This window comes from Rhinolophus sinicus, chromosome 3 (assembly GCF_057876585.1).
Source record: "Rhinolophus sinicus isolate RSI-liver-muscle chromosome 3, RSI-T2T, whole genome shotgun sequence".
Taxonomy (NCBI): Eukaryota; Metazoa; Chordata; class Mammalia; order Chiroptera; family Rhinolophidae; genus Rhinolophus; species Rhinolophus sinicus.
Window position 1 is genome coordinate 78,577,417 of NC_142503.1, and position 21,984 is coordinate 78,599,400.

A 21,984-nucleotide genomic window follows, 5' to 3' on the forward strand; every position below is an offset into this window, starting at 1 on the left:
ACATTCTTAGCTTACCTTATACCCTAAATATGGGGAACTGATTATGAAGTCCTTGGCTTGGATACCTTCAAAGATGGAAGCACAATATTCTAATCATCATATGTACGCCGTATGTTGTGGGTCATTTTTGCACAGTAAGATAAAGCATCACACTACTGACATTGATTTTCTCATAAACATGGAAAACAAAATATAACCTGAGGGTTCAGGCCCCGCCCCCCCATCCCAAGTTCAATTACAATTAACACAGTTTAAACCAGACATCTGCAAAAATGTTTGTGAATTGTATTTTAGGTTTTAGTCACCCAATAACTCATGGGATCCAGGCGTACAAGTAAATGTTGCGGCAAAATTAGCATAAAATAACTAATTCTTTGGGTAAGGTTTAAGAAATAATACTGTAAATATGGTCTGAAAGAGTATAAAGCCCTATATATTCTTCAAAGTTATTAGGGAAAAAAAACAAGTAAGGTATACATATTTAGCTAACCTTTGGTTTAATAAAGTAGTAAGTTCTTTAGCTCAAAATAGAACAATTAAATTGATGTCACAAATTTGAACTCATTGAGGTAGTAAATATTCTATCAACTGAAACCTGAACAGCAAATATAAGTTAAACACATTTTTGCTATTTGTTAAATATATATACAAATAAATATATTCACATCCTTCAGTAAACTACAAATGGACAAAGCTAGAGAACAGATCTTTTCCATATCCAACCTATTTGACTTGAAAATACACTTCCCAGTTTTCAACACAGATACAAATTTCTTACCTAGTTTACAAGATAAATTTGCACAATTCAATCTGTATTATTCCAGGGCTAACTACTAGCTGTATTAATTTATTCATAGGAACACTGATATAAGAGGACGTAAGAGTTCATTCTTGGACAGAAAATGAGAACTGAAAAGAGATTTCATTACCGTAAACTGAATTGTTCCTTAGCATCCCCCTGTGCTAATGTATGGCAGATCATTAACCACATAGTACATTCTGGGATTTAAGGGACATAAGTATAGTTCAAAGTCCTTTGACAAAGTCATACCATTCCCATCACCTTTGGAAAAAAACATAGAATTCTTGTACACACCTTAGATCCTGTTTGGACATTCCACTCAATTTATTGGAATGCTTTCTTTTAAATGCTACATTACAAATATAATACAGAATGAAGAAAAAAGTTAAATCTCACTTCAAGCAATTACCAGTATATTAGCATTAGTAAAAACGTACTTTTAGTCATGGCATGAAATACATATAAAATCTAAGGCTATTTTTCAATTATTCTGTAAGCATTTTCAAGTTGAAAAATGCATTACAAAGAACTGAAAGATGTTGCTACGTTTACTCAAGGGCTTTTGACTTTGTAAAAATAAGAGACAGAGTTACCACCACAACTATAACCACTGGGACTCAAGAATCATCAAATGACAGGACTGAAAAGAGCTGTATGACTCATTTGTTCAAAATTTGTAAAATTCCTTCTACTTCCTAATAAAATAATTAAAACTAAACTATGCATATTCTAAAGCAGTCTTCCAGTGTATCAACACACATGCTCTCTTGGCTAGACGTTTGCTAGAATGAGCAGGAACAGCGTTTTTCCTCCATTATCATCCAGCCAAGATGTAAAACTAAACTCCTTCTTTCTGCCAGCTGGGCTGCCCTCTACTGGACGATATAAGGTATAAAGAGAGCAGGTCAATGAAACTTTGTTTCATAACATACCGTAGTAGGTGACAATGAAAATGAGAAAAGGCATATTCCATTAACTCAAACAAATTGAACTTCCCGGAAATAAGCACAAAGAATCCTTTAGTAAACTACACTGACTTTTACAGTGGGAAAAAAATCAGCAGAGTGCTAATTCTACAAGTAAACAGTTTCAGTCATTTAGAGAATTGGTAATAAAGCTTTGTACAGTCTTAGTCTCTATCTGGAGCAAGCTGTAGTAATAGATATGCTGTAATGTCAATCTTTCATGATGATTTCTGTATTAATGCAAATCGATTTTTTTGTGAGTCCATCTCTTTATAGATTTTTTTAAATGCATAAACATGGGTCATAGTAGATAATACGCTGAGTAGATCATATCCACAAGTCTCTTGCCACAAGTATCAAAACTTTTCAGAGCTGTTTCCTTTGTGAAGATTTATTTATAGTTAGCAAGATCTTTTTCTCTGTAGTTCATCCCCATGCCTGAGATTTGCAGTAATGCAGGACCAGTTTACCATCACTGCCAAAACACTACAAAAAGAAAAAGGCAATACATTTGTTATTCTTAGATAAAACTAAGAAAAAAAGTTACATGCATCATAAATATCCTCATACAAGTACGTGTAAGTTATCTATAAAGCTATTTCTTTCAAGAGATCAAGTTGCTATCAGACATGTATCAGCAATCATAAATGTTTAATAAATCCTGTCCTTTAAGAATTGTAGGCATGCATGGGCTTACGTATTTTACTTTTGTTCATTCTCTACATCTTGACTATAATGTACATAACTGTTTTGTATACTATTTTGTAGTAGTGATGCTAGTGTGCATTCTATAGTGATTACTGCCATGAAAATGTAAGAATGTTGAATAAAGTCATTCTTATGTAGTTTCCTTTTAAATTTCTTGGAGGCAAATCTGGATTACTGACTATATAAACAATGTAGAAGAAACAGGTAATAAAGGAGACCTCACTTTCTGGGCATACTTCAAAGTCATCTTCATTCCCTAATTTTTCAATCACTGTATAATTCATTGAGATCTAGCCACATTCAAGGTGTTAAGAGATATAACAGAGAATAGAAAGTAATCTCTTTTTTCCTGATAGGCAATTAAGAATGGCATCTCTTTAAATAATGATGTGAATTAATAATCACAGATGTGCATACACTATTAAGAAAATAAAGCAGTAATGTTTTACCTCATAGAGAGTTCCAACTTCCTGGTCAGGGGAAGGGGCAAAGGACTGATTCACATAAATAAACTGCAAGAAAAAAAAATATGGCAATTCACTTTTAATAGTATACTGATTAATCCATACCTATCTGGATTCCAATCTGCCAGCTATTTCAAATTCTTTGTCTTCAGAATTGAAGAAAGCTTCCATAAACTTCCTTTCCTAATTTTCATAAATTAGTCAACTAATGCGATTTTTATGAAGATCATATCTTTCCTCTGGAAGAATAGAAACAACATATTTGCTCCAAGAACAGTGGTTACCAACTTATAACTAAGAAACTTTTAAATATTGTTTTTATAAGTATCTTTAGAAGGTGTATTCAAGAAATTATCTAACGTATTAATTTTCCCATTTACTCATAATTAAAGACAGAATTTTTCCTAACAAGATTTCACTCACATAGCCCAAAGTCAAATATTTGAGATCGTCTGTACCTTTTTCTTGGGTAAATGACCTACATGGTTGGATTTTTTTGACCTTTGCCACTTTTGACAACTCTGAAAGGTACTGAACTCCAGGCCAGGTGCCACTACTGTAGTCACTTGTAGCCAAATAAGACAGAAAAATAATGTAACATAATTGAAACCTAATGTCCTTTGTTCTTTAAAGGATTTATTATTCAATGTTTTAGTCTGGTTTTACTATTAGGTTGGTGCAAAAATAACTGCGGTTTTTGCCATTAAAATAATGGCAAAAACCACAATTACTTTTGCATCAACCTAATAAAACATTTTTAGTACAGGTATCCTTGGTTTTTCAAAAGTTCGTGTTAAGAAAGACCTACATTAGTCCTGTTTTCACTAAAGAGGACTCTTGCTTTTATGAAGGTGCAAAGTGAAAATAATGTTCAGCATATGTTTTGCAGTGAGCCATTATATTCATAGAAGCAGCTCACACCCCAGCAGTGAGTGGCTCTGCCAAGCTCTTTCCCTGGAAACTACACCCAGCACCTCAGCATCAATCCACCGTAGCTTTGAACGGTGTCTGTGAGCATCTGTGCTTTATCTTGATTTATTTTGTGCATCTATTAGCAAGATGTATCCAAAGGTATCAGAAAGCCGAAGAAAGCTCAGCATAAAACCGGATATAATTAAGTGTATTTAGTACAATTTGATAGGTTACTTTTTGGAGTCTGGAAATGCTCAAAAGCCTTCCCTTATAAAGTAATGGTAATTGCTTCTTTGTTTTATGCCATTTTGGCTTAGGAAAGGTTTGAAAGGAATGGTCTCTCTACTTTCGGATAGTGAGGAAAACCTGTACTTAAGGAAAAGATTCCTTAAGATACTGAAACAAAAAGTCACAGTGTAAAAGTAGCTTTTGATAATTTTCTTTTTAGAAAACAAAACTTTATTTGCAGGCAACATATTCAATTTTCTTTCATCTATAGGCAAATTCTAAGACTAAAATTTCCCGGGGTTTAAATAGTCTTTAAAACCCAACAATATCAGAATAGTTGGTTAATAGAGACTATTTGGGTCACCAGCTATAACAAGAGTAAATATTGCTTACAATTCTCCCTTAGGCCATACAGTACATTAATTAAGAATAGAGGTTCTAGGTTTAAATTCTGGCTCTAAATACAAATAACTTTTCTCAGCCTGTTTGCTTACTTATGAATACGGAATATAATAGTAACTATAATAGTACTTGTGGCTGCTGGGAAAGATAAAATAAGATAGTATCAGTGCTTGGTATATGTTCTAATCATGAAATTATTTAGAAATAGTTCTTTGTAAATATCAATTAGTGGTTAACGTTGAGTAACGTTCTAATACTAAAAATTTCAGAAACTTAACAGAGAGCAGTGTGCATTTAAATGTGAATTTCTGTAATACAGATATAATTTGTCTTTAGCTCCTGGCAGTTTAATTATTAATGAACATAGATTTTCTCTTGGGTACATTTTAAATTAGGAGGGCCCTTGATAACAGTTTATTTCAGCAAACATTCACAGAGTGTCTATTATGTGGCAGGAATTACAAAAGGTGTGGAACGGTGAAGATTAATATGATATAGCCCCTACTGAGGGGCTCCTGTAGTTTTCAATCTACAGGAGAGGCAGACACATAAACAGATAACATAGACAAGAAAAGTGCATCTGACAAGGTGTTTAGTACACAGAGATGTGGCCTTAGTTTAGCTCAGCAAAAAGGTCAGGGAAAGCCTCCTGGAAGGAATAGGATTTAACTAGGTGAAGAGAATTAGGACTTTGTAGGCAAAAGGGGCAAAAGTAAGATGGTTTGAGTGTTGAGGGGACAGTAAACACAGTAGAAAACTACGGGAACTCAATGTGATTTGTAACAGGAGTCTGCAACTAAAAGTGATTTCAACAACAACAACAATAATAATAATAATAAACCAATTAAGCTAGTTTAAAATTCTACGTTAGTGAAAACTTCAAAATGCATTCTTTTGCTATATGCTAGACCTTGGGTATATAAAATTATTTTAAAGAATAAAGATTTTGTTTTTAAATCATCAGTCTTTATGGAAATAGTATTCCTTCAGTTCTCCTTTTTCCCCTAGATGTCCAAAGAATTTCTTTCTTATTTCAAGTCTAGCAATTTTACCAGAATGTGTCTTGGTGCTCACTATTCTTGGATATTTCGTATATTTTTTTACTATGTAGTTTCAAATCTTTTTAAAGAAATTTCCCTTGAATTATAGTTTTAAGTATTTGTTTTGTCCCTTTGCTTTGGTTTCCTTCTTCAGGACTCTTGTTTTCCATGTTCACTCTCCTTTGTTCATACTCAATACGTATCACTTTTTCTCAAATCCTTTTTACCTTTCGTTTTTGATTTACAAAAAATTTTTCTTTTTTGCCTTCTATTTTTAAAGGTTTATTAAAAAATGGTTTATGTGTTCTTGTCCATTCTACTTTAGTCTCCATGTCTGAAATAACTTTTATTTATAATTCTTTTCCTGAGTGGTGTCACTTCATTTGAGTTTTCCTAATGCCGATTTATGTTGTTCTTTCATGTCTTGCACAATTTTCTTAATGTCTTTGAGTTTGTTTTGAAATATTTAGGGAGCTGGAGCATTAAGGGTTAAGAAAATGTAACTTCAAGCAGAGTTTGGGAGGATCGCTAAGGGGAACTCTGATAAGCATAAAGAACAAACAGACACCAGCTGTTCTGGGGATGAGGAATTATCAAAAAGGTAAAGACAGTCAGGGTCAAACTTTGAAAAAACATAACTAATCTGTACTTGCTGCCTCAGCCGCTCTATGTAAACCTTGTTTCTGTGTGTATAAAAGAAAGCTGGAAAATAAAACAGGTGCAGCAGTCTAGTCAGAACTGCTCGCCCTCCCGATCCCATCTTTGTCTCTTGTCTATTTTTTTCTCAATCCTCACTCCCCACTTCAGGGACCGTTCGTCTCATCGGCAGGCTCTGACAGAAATAGTAAGTTATAGTCATTGACCTGTCTTGTAGGCACATTTTTCTGGCACGCTTTTATTGTCTTTAGTGATGTTATTCTTTTTTTTCAATAACATTGCATGGGATTTGACCTTGATACTTCTGTTACTTGTTTTTACATGAAATTAATTTTCCTTAACTTTTACCAAGAGGTCAGTGTAGTTTCTCTAACTCCAGAAAGTTCCCTCTTCTGTTTTTTTTTTTTTTTGTATAGTCCTCAACAGCGTGGAAGCCTGCTTTCTGAGCATCCAGGTTCTGTTCCCCTCCACTTTGACCTTGTTCTTCTGTTTCTGTCCTCTCTGTTCCTGCCTTGATCAATTTCACTTTTTTTTTCCTTGGAAGCTCCTCCACAGTGTGGGGTCTTGTCCTGGAAGGGAGCCTTACTGCATCTGTTTTGAGAGCTCTCAGGGGCTAGACTGTTCCAACCCCTTCAGTCCTCCTCAGTTTAGATATATGGTAATCACCTGCTTTGGAGAGAAAACCCTCTGAGTTTCAGCTACTATTCTTAAACTGGTCCACTGTACTCCCCAGTGAATATTCGTTAGCTGTATCCAGGTTCTCCTTTCTCAATGTTGTCAGATGACAATCCTGTTGCTTGCCTGCTTCTTTCAGCACATGTGCTGATGCCATGTGGATCCTGTGGTTGGCGGTTTGTCCCAACCAACTTGTGTTTTAAGGTTACTGAGGATACTTTGCCATTTAGTTTTGTTATAAATACTGATCGGGGTTTTTGGTTTTGCTATCTAGTTGACGGTTTTTGTGGGAATTTGGAGATTCAACTACGCTTTCAGACACCTCTGCTATCTTCCCCAAATCCTATCATTATTTTTTTAAACATCTATTTTGCTAAAATAACGTGGGGTACAACTAGATCAAAGCCAGAAGATATAAATGTTAGTTTAATCTAGAAAAGTGACAAAATGATTCTACTTTTGTTTGTTTCCGATTGCTTAAATGGGAAGGGATAATCAGATTCACTACAGAAGTTAAAGGTTGAACCATATGAAACTGTTGTTTTTCTAGTTTAAAATGGTTGATTAATGACAATTTTACATGGTTCAACCTAATACATGTTGATATTAATCATGTCCTTTCAGATTACTGGATATAGACATGCAAAATGTAAAGACTCTAACATTAACATAGAACATAGCATCATTTCATCTTTTATCTATAAATTTCTGAAAGTAATTCTTTAATTACTTGGTACTCTCCTGGTTTCCTCTCTCTCCAACTCTTCATGCTGCACCCTTAGTAGAGATATAGTCTCTCAAGTGTATGTCTTCATTCCTTTGACTTTTCCATTTAGACTCAGACTCTAGGCAATGTCCTCTGCTCCTGAGGTTTTAGCTACCATATGCATGTGGATGACACTATCAACTTCTTGACCATCTCTGACATTTAATTAAATTCTATATGGCACTTAAAATACACATATTTTTCTCACTCTGACTGATCACAAAGGGAGATGTTCACCTGCAAATCTCAAATATTCCCAACACTTTTCCTAAACAACTTCCTTTGGAGGAATCACTGGCTCTATGCTATTGTCACCTCAAAAAATTCTAGTGATTGACCTGTCTTATACGTTGCACCTATGTTCCTTTTGTAAGAACCACTTACAGCCAAACTCTTAGATAAGTATTAATATTGACAGTATTAAAATTGTGATCGGCAGATGTAAGTTTCTGATATATTAATATAACATGCAACAACATTCCTAATACACGTAGACATCTAAATTTTTGTAGTCGAATACCAAGTTAAAAAACAGTGGCCAGTGGCATTTAAATATTAATCCTTACACCTGCTACCATTAAGTGCTTAACATATACTATAATATGAAATAAGTATATATATCTTAGTTCTTCCACCGCATAGGGAAAAGATATATTGCTTACCTCAAGAGGAATGGGAAGGAAGCAACATTGAGAGCAAAACAAATTTTAAAACCCAGAACTTTCCATGTTAATGTTCTATGATTGATCTTTCTGCACAGGCATTCAGTGACTTTTTGAGGGGAAAAAACCAATAACATTAGAGGAAAAAAATCAGTTCACACTGTAAAAGCAAATCTAAAAATTCAATTCCTTTCAGGGTTACCCAGAGAATCCTTCAATAAAGTACATAAATTCCACCAACAAAAGAAATAAAAATAACTGAAAGTAACATGTGGATCCATATGCATTTCTACATACAACAATTATTCATTGTTGCCTAGGAACTATTGTGAATTTTTGTAGGGAAATATTCACCATTGGTTTCATACCAACTGTTCTGAAGCCAAAAGTTTAAGGAACTTTTTGATGAAGTCAATGAGTCCTTGGATGGTTCGGGTTCGCTCTACAGCCCACTTCTTTGTTTTCATTATAGGGGTGTCTCCCACAGCCTTTAGCAGGATGTCAACTGTAAAAGGAAAAAAAATTCACAATTATACTGAAACATCAAAAGTGAATGTGATATAAAGGAGTTTATAAAACTTAAACCTTTAATCTACATTTTATGTATTTATGATACTGGAGGTATGTCCAAGATGTACAAATGGTAGGTAAGATTCTTTTTTGTAATGTTTTTGTTTTTTTTGCCCTTGATTTCACAGTCCCACAAAGGTTTCCCCATGAAATGAATTTTAAAAATTCATTTGAACATAACAATTCCAAAAAGAAATATAAATAGTCAACAAAGGTATGAAAAAAAAACATAAAATGTTATGGCCTTTTTCATCTACCAAATTAGTAAACATTAGAATAATAATACTGTAGATGATACTACTGTTGGGAATATAAAATGGCACACCCTTTCTGGAGAACAGTATGACAATACGTTACCAAATACTTAGAGATATGCTTTGACTCAATAATACTCAATAATAATCTTAGGAATCTAGTCTAAGAAAATATGAGATGTAAAATGATTCACTTAGAAGGATTTCACCTTTGTTGAAATATTTACTTTTTATAGAAAAAAACTGGTAAACCTAAATATCCAACAGGATATTTAGAGGGGATTGGTAAATAAAGAATATTATATTCTATGATAGAATGTATGTAATGCAGCAAAGAACATACCCTCTAAACTCCCTGGGTTCAAAATCCTGGCTCTGGCACTTGCTAGGTACATATATCTAGATAAGCTCTTTAATCTTTCTGTGCCAGTTTCTCCATTTATAAAATGAGGATAATAGCACCTACTTCATAAGGTTGTTTTGAGAATTAATTGAGTTAATACATGTAAAGTGTTTAGAACAGTATCAGCTTATAACTCAGTTACTGAACCTTAAGATTATTAAGTTGCCATTAAAGAACACATATTATAAAAGTATATTTAACAGTATGAAAAAATTATTAAAATATACTAAATATAAAACAAAACAGCATGTATAACTTCAATTTCATTAAAACCACACAAGCACATATTCATATAAATGGGGACTATGCACCAAAATGTTATTTCTCAGTAGCAACACTATAGGTGATTATTATTTGGTTTTATTTGTGCTTTTAGTAACCACCAAGTTTTCTATATAACCTCTTTAATAAACAAAAATTTTTAGAAAGAAAATACAACAACTAGGGGCCAAAGTTTTCAGTTAGAGAAATGAAAGGTTTCAATAATCCAAAATACAAAGACACAAACCCAAACTATGAATGTCACCTGAAGTTACTTTGCTTAGGGGAAAAAATAAAATAAAATCAAAAGCAACCATGAAAGCAACATAGTGTTTTGCTGCCCCCTAAAGTTAATTCTATTCTATTACATCTCTCTTGTCCCATTCCTTATTAAAAATTGGGACCCAACAGGGTCCCAATTGATCATTGAGATCAATTTATTCAAGTTTACCTTGGAATGAAAAGCATGTAGAACACACGATGCACATAGTCATTCTTTCTGCTAATCTTTCTTCCTCCACATAATAATTCTAGCTTCAGTTACCTAGGGCATAGTGGTGAATTGGAAGATAACTGAGGAGATTTTGAGTAACTCTTCTTCTGTGCTCCCTAAATCTGCTGGGGCTATCAATAATTTAGTTGCAATGGAGCATTTCAAGAAAATGAAGCAGAAAATATAAATTATGAGTTGTACTACTGAAGGAAGAAAATTGGGAAGACAAGCTAGAGAAGGAAACATATTTACTGTAATATAACTGTACTATTTTTTTAAAAAATTCTGAACATGATTTGCTTGTAGTTCTCAACCCTGGCTATGCATTAGACTTAACTGTGGGAACATTTACAAGAATACCAGTGTTCACATGAATTAACACGTTGCGTACGGCGGGGTTTAAATCCCTCGTGAAGATTCTCGTGATCCGTTAGCAACGTGTTAAATCAGAATCTTTTGGAAATTAGGGCCTTGGCACTGGTATGTACAAAAGCTTCCCCAGGTGATCCTAATGTGAGGCCAGGACCAACAACCTCCATCTGTAGATTAAACCAGAAGTGGAGCATACGAAATAGTAATAGTTAAGCTTCTTTCATCAGAAGAGGTCCTCAAAAAAGAATGACAATTTCAGGGTAGAAATTCAATAGCTAGAAACTAAGTTTTATACCAGAGAGGCAAACGCAAATGCTCAGGGGAGCCAGAAAACAAAAACCTACATTTTTAAATGATGGTTTTAAAAACACATACTGTGCAGATCGAAGAAAACACGCTATATCCCAGTAGTGGCTCATTATTTTTTAGCCATTGTTTTACAAAGCTATCTTCAGGGTCAAGTAATGACCTTTTAATTAAGACCGTCAGAACCTACAACAAACAAACCTTTTGAAAGTCTGTTCCTAGTTATAAAAAGCAACAAAAACCTGTAAAATTCATAGAATTCTTCTGAAGAAAGATTCTAATGGTTACATATAAAAATAATCAAAGGTTTCTGTTTCTCTGCTAGTGCATCATACGAAACGACAGAACAGATTTCCCCTAAACGTAGTGGCAGTCTGACTTAAAAGGAGGACAGTGCTGAGAGACAATTATCCTCCATAGCAGGAGAAACTGAAGTTCGACCAAAGACCGCGAGATCACTGAGCAGAAAACAAGCCATACCCACACCAAGACTCTGTACTGAGAAAACCTGTCTCTGGCTCAGGGTCATTCTCTTCGAATTGCAGACGTTGATTTGCTGCTTTTCTCAGAGGTAATTCTACACAGAATGCTCCAGGACAAGTAAATTTAGGAATTTCTGTATTTTACAACGGCGAACTAATTCTCAAGCAATAAAGGGTTGATGACAGCTAGTTCAAATGCAATGATTCGCTTCTAAAGGTTCCAAAATAGTTTTTAAAAAAATCGATGCTTATGCCTTTAGTTTCCCCCTAACATTCTTCGTACGGGATAAAATTTCAGTTGTTTGGTTCAAGGAGTGAATTCACATGCAATTGAGCGATAAAAAAGCGAATTAGTAGGAAGGCGTGGATTCTAATCCAGAATTACCACCGACCACCTCTATCACCTTATATCATTAAATCATTTTTCAAATAATTAGCTACCATGTTAAACACTTGAAGCTATCGAGATCCCTCCCACTCAGCTCCCACCTTCAAAGAGCTCGCGCGGTCTAACCAACTCAAAAGAAGCTTCGAGTGCAGTGTCTTAGGTACCGCAGCCAAGTACCGGATACCACACTGCGAAGATGCGTCCAGAGACCGCTTTCTTGGGAGGCAATCAAAGGTCTTGAAAGCCAAAAAATACACTTCCTCTCTCCTGACTGGTCAAATACCACGTCTGGGACAGGCCTTCCTCTAAATTTTTCTTCTTTATTGGCCGCTATCACTAGTGAGAAACAACCTAAACCTCCCGCCTCTGTCCAGAAAGAAAATGCTCTCAAAATTACTTTTTTTCTTGGTGTCGCCGGCAGGTTCCTCTGTTCCCGGGGAGACTGAGGCGGAAGAAGGGGGCTCCGGAGTGGCTGTTCCTGGGGAGCTCTCCGTAGGTCCTTCACCGTCAGCTGCCGTTGAAGGAGCGAGCGGCAGAACTGACTCCGACTCCTCAGCCATCTTGCTCCGTGGGAGGCGAGAGCGGAAGTGGGGGCTCAGCGCGTGCAGTGGGCGGGCTTTGCGCCGGGGCAAGTCGCTAAGGAGGAGCCAGAGTAGATGGATCCAATCCAACAGTGAGAGTTGGAGATGCCCGCTAGTCTTCTACGTCGAATCTGTTGCAGACCCTTGACCATTAATATCGCTACTGTTTTCCCATAGCAACGAGCCTTGGAACGGAGACTAAGGGCAAAGTCGCCGCACGCACCCTAATGCGCAGGCGCCCCTCTGGCAAGTGGGCTGCGGCCTGGAGTGTTTCCGCTTCCCTCCGCACCAGCCCCGCCCAGGCCCCGCCCTGCCCAGGGCCCGCCCCGCGGCTCGGGGGCGCGCGCGCGCGTGCGAGAGGGGGCGGGTGGGGAAGGATCGCCGGTGAGATCCCGAGGCAAGGCTAGCGCGCCCGCCCCCGCCCTGGCCCCCAGCGCCCACCCGGTCAGCCCGGCTCAGCCATGATCAAGGCGATCCTCATCTTCAACAACCACGGGAAGCCGCGGCTCTCCAAGTTCTACCAGCCTTATGTGAGTATCCCGCCGCCGCGGATCCGGGAGAGGGGGACTCGTTGGCAGCTGGCAGCGCCCTCAGGGCGACCCCCTGAGGCGCGCCGCGGCCCGTCTCGTGCCTCGCCGGTCTCGCGCTCCGGGGCTTTCAGCCTCCCAGTGGGTGTGAGCAAGGTGCCCACCTCCCGCCGCGCTCCCATCCTCCGACGTGGCTCTGCCTAGGCGGCTCCTCCGCTCGTCTGTTGCCTGGGTGGTTTCCCTGCTGCGCGGGCGAGGCCCTGGAGACTTTCCGGTGCGGAGCCCTTGCCTGTCGGGCAGCCGCAGCCCACCTGCGCCCGCGAGCCCACCCGCGCTCACGCCTTCCTGCCGCCCGCAGCAGCTGTTATCCTCTGAGGAAGACAGAGCGGAGCTAGTTGGTCTCGCAGCCCCACCTCCCTGACTCTCCGTCTTTTCCTGTTGGACTTCTTTCTCTTCTGCAATGGACAGATGGGCTTCTGTTTTTCTGGATAATCCTCTCATCGCGCAGGAACTTTGGCTTCCTGCGGTTTGATAATAACTGCACGCTCTGCACAGTCTTTCCTGTATGTTGAGATACGCGATCGACTGTCCAGTTTGACTTTCAGGTGTCTCCTTATTAAAGAAAAAGATAAGTGAGGACCTAACATTTTTATCGGGCTTTTTTACCTTAGTGGCTGTAAATTATTTACTCCTGCAATACCTGGAGACATTTGTAGTTGACCGGTTAGAACTGTGATGCTCTGTACTTGAAAGTTATGATTTCAGCTGCTGGTTTTGCATTTTTCTACATAAGGGAATTTGCCCTAATTTACAGTTTTTCTTCTTATGAAGAATAGTAATATTTGTAAACTTTTGGAAGTGTAAATGATGCTTTAAAATGCAGAAGATTTTAAGGTAGTAAAGATAAGTAATTTATTGACCAAGGGAGGGTTATAGACATAGGTGCCTATCTGAGGGTAAAATTCATTAGGTAAAACAAACTGGGCTCTCATTGCTAGGATCATTGTAGAGATAATAACTATTGCATAGTGTTGGGACATTTTGTTTATAGCCAGAAATGAACTTTCAATTAAATATTGAAATTGTGCCAAGACTAGCACTTTTATGGAGATTAATCCCACATAGAAATCATTCCTGCCATTAAAAATTAAATGTGAATATGTCACTGTGCCTAAAATGATAATGCAGTCTGTAGAGGTGTTAGTTGAAATGAGAAATCTTGAGCTGATTCCTCATGTTCTTAAGTAGTTTTATTTTTCCTAGCGTTAAAGAATATAGTGTAATTTAAATGCTTATGCTCTATTTAAAAATTTTGCATCATTCCTTAATCCAGGATAAAGTTTCCACTTGATCCTGAGTGAAAAAAAAGTCCTTAACTTTACATTGTTACCTATTTGCATAAAATATAGTAGACTATCCTTTATTGAAGGAACTTTCTCTTAACCATTTTGCCTGTGCCATCAATTTTCAGTATAGAAAAGTATGATCCAATAATGAAACAGAATTCAAAAATTTGTTTTTCCATATGTACGCTTAATAATTAGACAATCTTAAAACTAGTATGTTTCTTGGCTAATCTAGAATTTAACCATCTACAGAAGAATGAATTTCATCTGGAATACATCTTTTTCTTGTCTAACAGTGGGGACAGAATATATTTTACCTTTACTCAGTAGGTAGCAGTGAAGGTTAATGTGGGAAGAGAGGCAATTATGGAAGCAGTGGCAGCTCTGGTGTCATTTTTGGCCATTGCGTAAGTGACAGTGTTATTGGAGGCAGGAAGGTAAGAGGCATAGAAAGAAGAATCTAGTGGTTACTAGCTGTGTAGAAGTGGGGATGCCAGAAGCTGTTTCTGTGTATTAATCTTTTATAAATTGGGTTTTGCCAGCTGTGTATTTATTTTTGTCATTCAAGAATAATTCAAGATTACACGTACACACACACACACACACACACACACACACACACACACGCTTCCTCTACTAGACCATAACCTCTTTGAGGGTAGAAATCTTTTTCACTCATTTGTTGCATCAATCAGTTTGTCAGCAAATACTTATTTCATGCCTACCCTGTGCAGGCAGTGTTTTAAAATCTGAAGATGAACAGATAACCTCTGCTCTTTTGGTAGGGGGATATGCAAAGCTGCTAAGAAGTAGAATATACAGCATGTCAGATAGTAATAAGTGCTGTGGGAAAATAAAACAGGCACAGGAGATAGGGAGTGCAAGGGAAGTTTTTGCTGAGAAGGTGACATTTGAATAAAGACTTGAAGGAGTTAAGAAAACCAGCCTTGCATATATCTGGGGGAGGGATGCAAAGGCCCTGAGGAAGAAATGCCTGTTTGAAGAACACCAAGAAAAGTGACATAGCAAGAGGAGAATATGTGTTTGTATAGGGAGTCAGTTTATTCTATTCTCACTGCTTGGAATGTCCTTTCTTTCATTTTGCCAAATGTCTAAATTTGAACCCTTGTTCCAGGCCTAACTCAAACATTTTTCAAGCATTCCCTGAAGCCTTTTAGCTTGCTGAAGAACTCCTCTTGGTTCTTAGGATTTTATTTTTACCTTTATTATGGTATAATATTCTGTTTCACAGCCTGTAATTCCTTTGGGACATCCTATAGGTTCCTTGAGGGAAAGGTATCAGGTTTTAGATTTATTTGTGTCACCCCTAGCAATCAACATTGAGTTTGGAATATAGAAAACTCTCAGTAAATCTTTGCTATATATATTAGTCTCTCCTAGCTTGGGACAGAATTTGGGCTAGAAGTGACCTAAGATTCCTTTTACCTCTTAAAATTTAGTCCTTCATTAACTAGAGGTTTTAAGAATCTATGCCTTTAGGACAGAAATTATGATGGAATAATTGTTACTTCAACTGCTTCTGTTTTAAGTTGAAAGAAATCTCTAAGAAGTATATATCCAATAAAATTTACAGTTTTGAGTATAATTTATTAAGCAATATTTAGGGATGTGGTTGGGTTAATAGTTTCATATCCTCATAGAATGCCAAGTCCAATAATAATAGTTTAACACTAAGCATTTTGAAAAGTGCTTAACCGTTTGCCAACCAGCTTCCCCTACTGCATTGGATTTCCATTCCTCTTTCATTTATCCTCCCTCACATAACAATTTATATGTTCATCTTTACCATTTAATAGTGCAGATTTCCATTTCCTGCTGTAATAGATTTTAAAATTTGTGCCTCCAAGTTGCTGTTAGGTGTGAGACATGAAGTCATAGACCTATTTTGCTAAACTGAAGTTTTTGGTTCATTCTGCTAGACTCAGACATTAAGAATTCAAAGATGAACTAAGAATGCATCCTTTTTTGTTTAGCCTTTTATATCCTTGAGCTGTGACTGCACAAATTCAAATGTTTTTCTTCTTTTGTCTCTTCAAATTGATGCTTAGCCACAGCAGCTTGATAGCAATAAACTTTAGTTTTTTAGTATTTGCCTGGCTAATATTATGTGGCTTACTATAATATAAATGACTAATGAGACTTATATTTTTTAAATCAAATATATTTTTACATAGCCATCAAACGAGAAAATAAAAACAAAACCTTGGGTTATGATTCCTGTGTTATTAGTGAACCATTGCATATCCTTTGGTAAATAACTTTAATAAAGTAAAAAATGTTTTTGTTGTATATGAATTATCTTAGTTGTTTCTACAGCTTTGAAAGATTGTGTGTATACTTGTGGGCAAGCTCACACACAAACACAAATGAAAACAGAAGTTTTCAAACTGTTACATTTACTCTTTTCTTATAAACTGTATGTGATTTATTAAGTTGTTTCTCAACCACATGCAAGTCCTAGAAGGAACCCTAAGATTGTGCTTTTCTTTTTTTGAATTTGTTATATAAAGTATTGAAACTCTGTAGAACTTTTGTTTTCCTTTTAAAAAAATCTTTAAGAAAGACTCATCCATGTTTATTAATGTCTTTTTTTAGTGACTGTTAAGACAGTGTGGCAGATGGCATAGTTAAACTTAAGATCAAGATAGAATTGTCAGCAGTTCTAAGTATTAATTAAGGTGTTAACACATAATATTAACACAGTATTTGAGCTGTTCTTTGTTGAGAAGATAATTCTAAGTGATTTGTTTTCTTTCCACAAAGAAAAGGATGCTTTTGGCTACATAAATTGGGTTTTATGTAGCCTGATTCAAATTAAAAAAACCCCACAAACTGTTAGGATATGTAACCTGTTTCCCCGAAAATAAGACCTAGCTGGACAATCAGCTCTAGTGCATCTTTTGGAGCAAAAATTAATATAAAACACGGTCTTATACTATATAATTTTATTAATTTTTGCTCCAAAAGACACATTAGAGCTGATTGTCTGGCCAGGTCTTATTTTCGGGGAAACACGGTAATAAGCAGTGCAGAGTAATAGATAGATTCCAAAATTATTTGATTCAGCAAATCAATAACTTCATCATAGGTTCAATTTCTTTCTCTTCCTCTGCCTTGCTCTTCACAAAGTTGATATCCAAAGGCTGAATTCCTCCTTGAAATCAGTGGTAATCAATTAAATCCATAAGGAGAGAGTGATCTATTCCTGCATTCCTGGAATATGCCTTTCCCTTCAGTCTGGTTAGTCCTACCCGAAAGTAATAATAGCTTGCACTAACTAACTAGGATCTACCCTTGGAGCTGAGGATGAGGATGGAAATATGAATAAAATTGGTATTCTATTTGAAAGGTGGAAAAGAGGAGCGGATGTTGGGTAGGCAAACAGGTGTGCAATATTCTCTATTAGCTCATGTTATTTCTTTTGAATAGATACTAATTTTTCTCTCTAATTTTAGGATGCTTATGAAGTTGGTAATATTAGGAATGGTTCCTGGAAATATGTGGTTCTGAACACGTCACACAAAAGATCTTAGTTCAACGCATTCCTAACATCAAAGAATCATTGAAAAATTCCACTTTAATATGATCACAATTATTGTAGGTAGTATGCTTGAAGACTTGCTTTTCAAGAATTAAGATTAAACCTGTGGAAAGTTAAAGGAGGAAATGAAATGTTTAATTACAGTGATTTTTGGTTTTAGGGGAAAGGTTATAAATTGTGCTTTGTTATAGGTCTTTCCTCCACCTTTTTAAAATAAGTTTCTTTTTGTGATTATGTGGAAAATACTTAAATATTAAAATCAGTAAAGTCATCCTTGATTTCACTATCCACAGATAACTGTTAACATTTAGTAGTACTTCCTCCAGCCTTTATTTTTCCTTTCAGATGTCTCAATGAAGAGTATACACCATTTAGGCATTAGTAACACAAAATGAATGCATTGGAACTGTTGGTAGATTTATTGAACATTTGTGGCTTTAATATAACCAAATATGTTAATGTCTGGCTGCTCTATTGTTAAAATGTTTAAAAATACATTAATATATGTTAATAGGACTCTAATAACTTGCATGTATTTTTTCTCCGTTTATGTCTTTCTTTTTGTTACAAAATTAAACTTTATGTAACGTGAGTGTATCAGGGCCTTTCCCTTTTCTGATCCCAAAAGGAAATCTTTGCTATTTTTTGTTGGAAAGTCAGAATTTATTCTTGTCGTTAGCACTTGTAGTCTTTGTACTTGTGGATTATGGATTTCTTCACTGCTGCTGCTAAGCCCAGGTGATTCTGAGTTGTAGACCACCTAGAGGAGCCAGTCCCCTTCCAGCCTCTTGTTATCTAAAACTCGCTTCCTCGCCCACCCCGCCAGCCTTCTTACCAAATCCTTTGAACTGCAATGTAGATAAACAGCTTTCTTTACTGAAGGATCAGGCAACTCTCAGGATATTGCAGAGGAGGAATAAAGGCTGTCATTCTAGCTAACAGGTGTTAAGTTCTTGACACTCCAAAGGAAGGTACTTCTAGACAGTCCTTTGAGAGGAGTGGCCTTTTGGGATATTACCTGACCTGTCCATTACACTCTCCTTTCTCTCTTTCCCTGTCCATATTCCTTCAACAAATACTTATTTGTGTTTGTGAGGCCCTGTTTTAAGCACTGGTAATATTGCAATGAGGATGATAGATATTACCCCTGTCCTATGAGTTTATATTCTAATGATAGGAGACAGGCAGTAAACTAGCTAAGGTTGTGATTAGTATATGAAGAAGAATGAAACGGTGTAAGGAGATAGAGAGTGATTGAGGAGAGGCTGTATTAGATAAGATCATCAGGAAAAGCCTCTTTGAGGACCTGACATTTGAGAAAAGAACTGAATGAGGCAATGGAGTGTATGAAAACAGCTGAGGAAAGAATGTTTCAGGCAGAAAGAGATGCAAGATCCCTTAAATGGGACCAAACTTGGTGTGTTGAAGAATAGCAAGAAGGCAAGTGAATGACTAGAAAGAGTGGCAAGAGATGAGGTTGGAGAGAAAGACAGGACCAGATCAGGCCCGCAAATCATGCAGCCCTTTCTTCAAATCTTTCAGTTTGATGACATCATCTCCAAAATTCTCATCACAAGAAGAGATATTTCTCCTTCAATCCTATTTGTGTTTTGCACAATTCAACAATGCCTCTGGCCTCGGCGGGAGAGGCAGTGATGATCTCTTCTGCTCAATTACTTTCTTTCCCACCTAATTATCTTAGGCTCTGGAAGGGTAGGAAGCTGGCCCAGTGAATAGCGGTAGGAGTGCTCCCATTCTGCACAGCCTCTGTACTAAGGAGACCAGTCATCAAGCTGGGTCGGTTTCCTCAGTCACCTGGGAAATAATACAACTCAGGAAGAAAAGCATTTCTTTTTTTCAGACATCTCACAGGCTTAGTTATAGGGGGGCAAAGTTTATGGGAAGCCCGCTGGACCACCTCTCACTGTGTGGAGAAGCATTTACATTTTTCCTTCCTTGCTTGAAACCTGGTGTAATTACAAGAATCACTAGCTGTCAGTCATTATTCTCTCTGTTGCCCAGGAGGAAAGGGCTCTTTGTCAACGTGCCAGATCCATTGATTATTTTGATTCATTCCTGTGTGCTGTCTAAATGGGGAAGATTGCCAGTTCGTCCCATCATCTAGATACACCTTGCTGTCATTCATATATCTTAGTATGGTTGTTGAAGATAATTTTTACAGTGATAAAATATACATAACATAAAAAATACCATTTTTTAAGTGTACAGTTCTGTGATACTAAATACATCCACATTGTGTGTGACATCTCCATCATCCATTTCCAGAACCGTTTTATTTTCTCCAGTTGAAAATTGGGAAGATTATATAGCTAAGGAACTGTGGAACATTTCAGAGGTTGTTCTCAGCTACTCTTTATATTTCCTCAACATGAATTGTCTCTTTTGTTTTTATTTTCAAAGACTCCAGTGTTTAAATTATGTAAGCCGTGTTTGGGAATGAACTTCTTTCTTATTGCAAGTTACAGTGTCCTCCAATATTCTTCCTGAGACTATTTCCATAAGGAAATATTGTAGCTATAGAACTTGCTGCAGCTTTTCTTTTTTTTAAGGGTTGCCTAAACCATAAAAAAATCTTTATTAACATATCATTCACATACTATAAAATCTACCCACTGAAAATATGTAATTCAATGGTTTTCATTGTATTTACAGTTGAGCAACCATTACAATAATCTAAGTTTAGAACATTTCAAACCAAATGAAATCTAGTACCCATTAACAGTTATTCCCCAATCCTACCCCCAGCTCCTGGCAGCCACTAATTTGTTTTCTGTGTCTATAGATTTGCCTATTCTAGACATTGCATATAAATGGAATCATGAAATATGTAATCTTTTGAGACTTGCATTTAGCATGATACTTTCAGGATTTATCCCTGTTGTGGCATGTATCCATACTTCATTCCTTTTACAGCCAAATGATATTCCATTATATAGATATACCACATTTGATTATCCCTCTGTTAACTTGATGGATGTTTGGGTTGTTTCCACTTTTTGGCTATTATGAATAATGCCACTGTGAACATTTATGTGAATTCATATGAAGTTTTTGTGTAAATACTTGTTTTCATTTCTTGGGTATGTATCTAGTAGGAGTGGAATTGCTATGTCTTATGGTAACTCTGTGTTTAAGTGTTTGAAAAACTGCCAAGACGGTTTTCCAAAGCGAAACTACCATTTTACCTTCCCATCTGTGATGTATGAGGATTCCAATTTTTCTGTATTCTCATTAACTCTTGCTATTGTCTGTCTTTTTGATTCTGGCCATCCTGGTGGATGTGAAATATTATGCTGTGAGTTTGATTTGTATTTTCTTAGTGACAAATGATGTCGAGCATCTTTTCATGTGATTATTGGCTATTTGCATATCTTCTTTGAAGAAAAGTCTATTCAAATCCAATGCCCATTTTTAAGTTGGGATTTTTGTCTTTTTATTATTGAGTTGTAAGAGTTCTTTATATATTCTGGATACAAATCCCTTATCAGATATATGATTTGCAAATATTTTCTCCCCTTCTGTGGGTTGTTTTCACTTTCGTGTTGATATCATTTTGCAGCACAAAGGTTTTAAATTTTGACAGTATCTATTTTTTCTTTGCTTGTGCTTTTGGTGTTACATCTAAGAAAGCTTTGTCTAATCCAAGGTCATAAAGATTAATACATACATTTCCTTCCAAGAGTTTTGTTATTTTCGAGCAGGGGTGTCCAAACTTTTTTCAACGGTTTTCACCAAGGGCCACATGCGGTGAAATACACAAATAGCCGGGCCACTCACTCGAGGTGAAGTATGTATTGCCTCACCTGGTTTATTTAAGTAAACTAAATATATTTTTGGAATTTGCTGCAGGCCAATTAAAAATAGATGGCAGGCCGCAGTTGGCCCACGGGCCGCAGTTTGGACACCCCTGTTTTAGAGGTTACATTTAGGTCTATGATCCATTTTGAATTCGTTTTATGTATGGTGTGAGGTAGGGCTCTAACTTCATTCTTTTGCAAATGGACGTCCAGTTTTCCCAGAAGCATTTGTTGAAAAGACTATTCTTTCCGCCACTGAATTGTCTTGGAACCTTACTCCAACTTTTGTTCCCTAAAATTTACCTTTTTTTGTTTTGAGTTCTCAGATCTTTTCAGTTGC

General features: G+C 36.6%; 2 protein-coding genes across 7 annotated transcripts in view; one reads left to right on the forward strand and one right to left on the reverse strand.

Moving 5' to 3' along the window:
* Window positions 1–1,102: 1,102 nt before the first annotated feature.
* ATG12 (autophagy related 12) lies at window positions 1,103–12,650 on the reverse strand. Its single transcript, XM_019727836.2, has 4 exons — window positions 12,208–12,650; window positions 8,650–8,786; window positions 2,925–2,987; window positions 1,103–2,253 (listed from the first exon to the last, which is right to left on the reverse strand). The coding sequence occupies exons 1-4, from the start codon at window positions 12,368–12,370 to the stop codon at window positions 2,194–2,196; spliced, it is 423 nt and encodes a 140-aa protein (XP_019583395.1). The 5' UTR covers window positions 12,371–12,650; the 3' UTR covers window positions 1,103–2,193.
* A 56-nt stretch (window positions 12,651–12,706) lies between these two features.
* The window catches only part of AP3S1 (adaptor related protein complex 3 subunit sigma 1), a 65,584-nt gene continuing 56,306 nt past the window's right edge, over window positions 12,707–21,984 (forward strand). For all 6 annotated transcript variants that reach the window (XR_002137042.3, XM_019727835.3, XM_074328587.2 and 3 more), the window contains exon 1: window positions 12,707–12,921. Coding sequence is in view for 5 of the 6 variants with exons in the window: in XM_019727835.3 (XP_019583394.1) it covers window positions 12,853–12,921 (69 nt within the window). In the remaining variant the exon portion in view is untranslated. The remainder of the gene's footprint in view (window positions 12,922–21,984) is intronic.

Bases quoted from the DNA above. Each gene is read 5' to 3' on its own strand.
- ATG12 (XM_019727836.2), bottom strand. From the start codon at position 12,370: ATGGCTGAGGAGTCGGAGTCAGTTCTGCCGCTCGCTCCTTCAACGGCA. The intron at 2,988-8,649 runs GTATGAAACCAA...TTTTTCTTGCAG, and splicing joins TTTTGGCTTCAGAACAGTTG to TTTATTTATGTGAATCAGTC. The intron at 2,254-2,924 runs GTAAAACATTAC...TTCTTTTTGTAG, and splicing joins AAGTTGGAACTCTCTATGAG to TGTTTTGGCAGTGATGGTAA.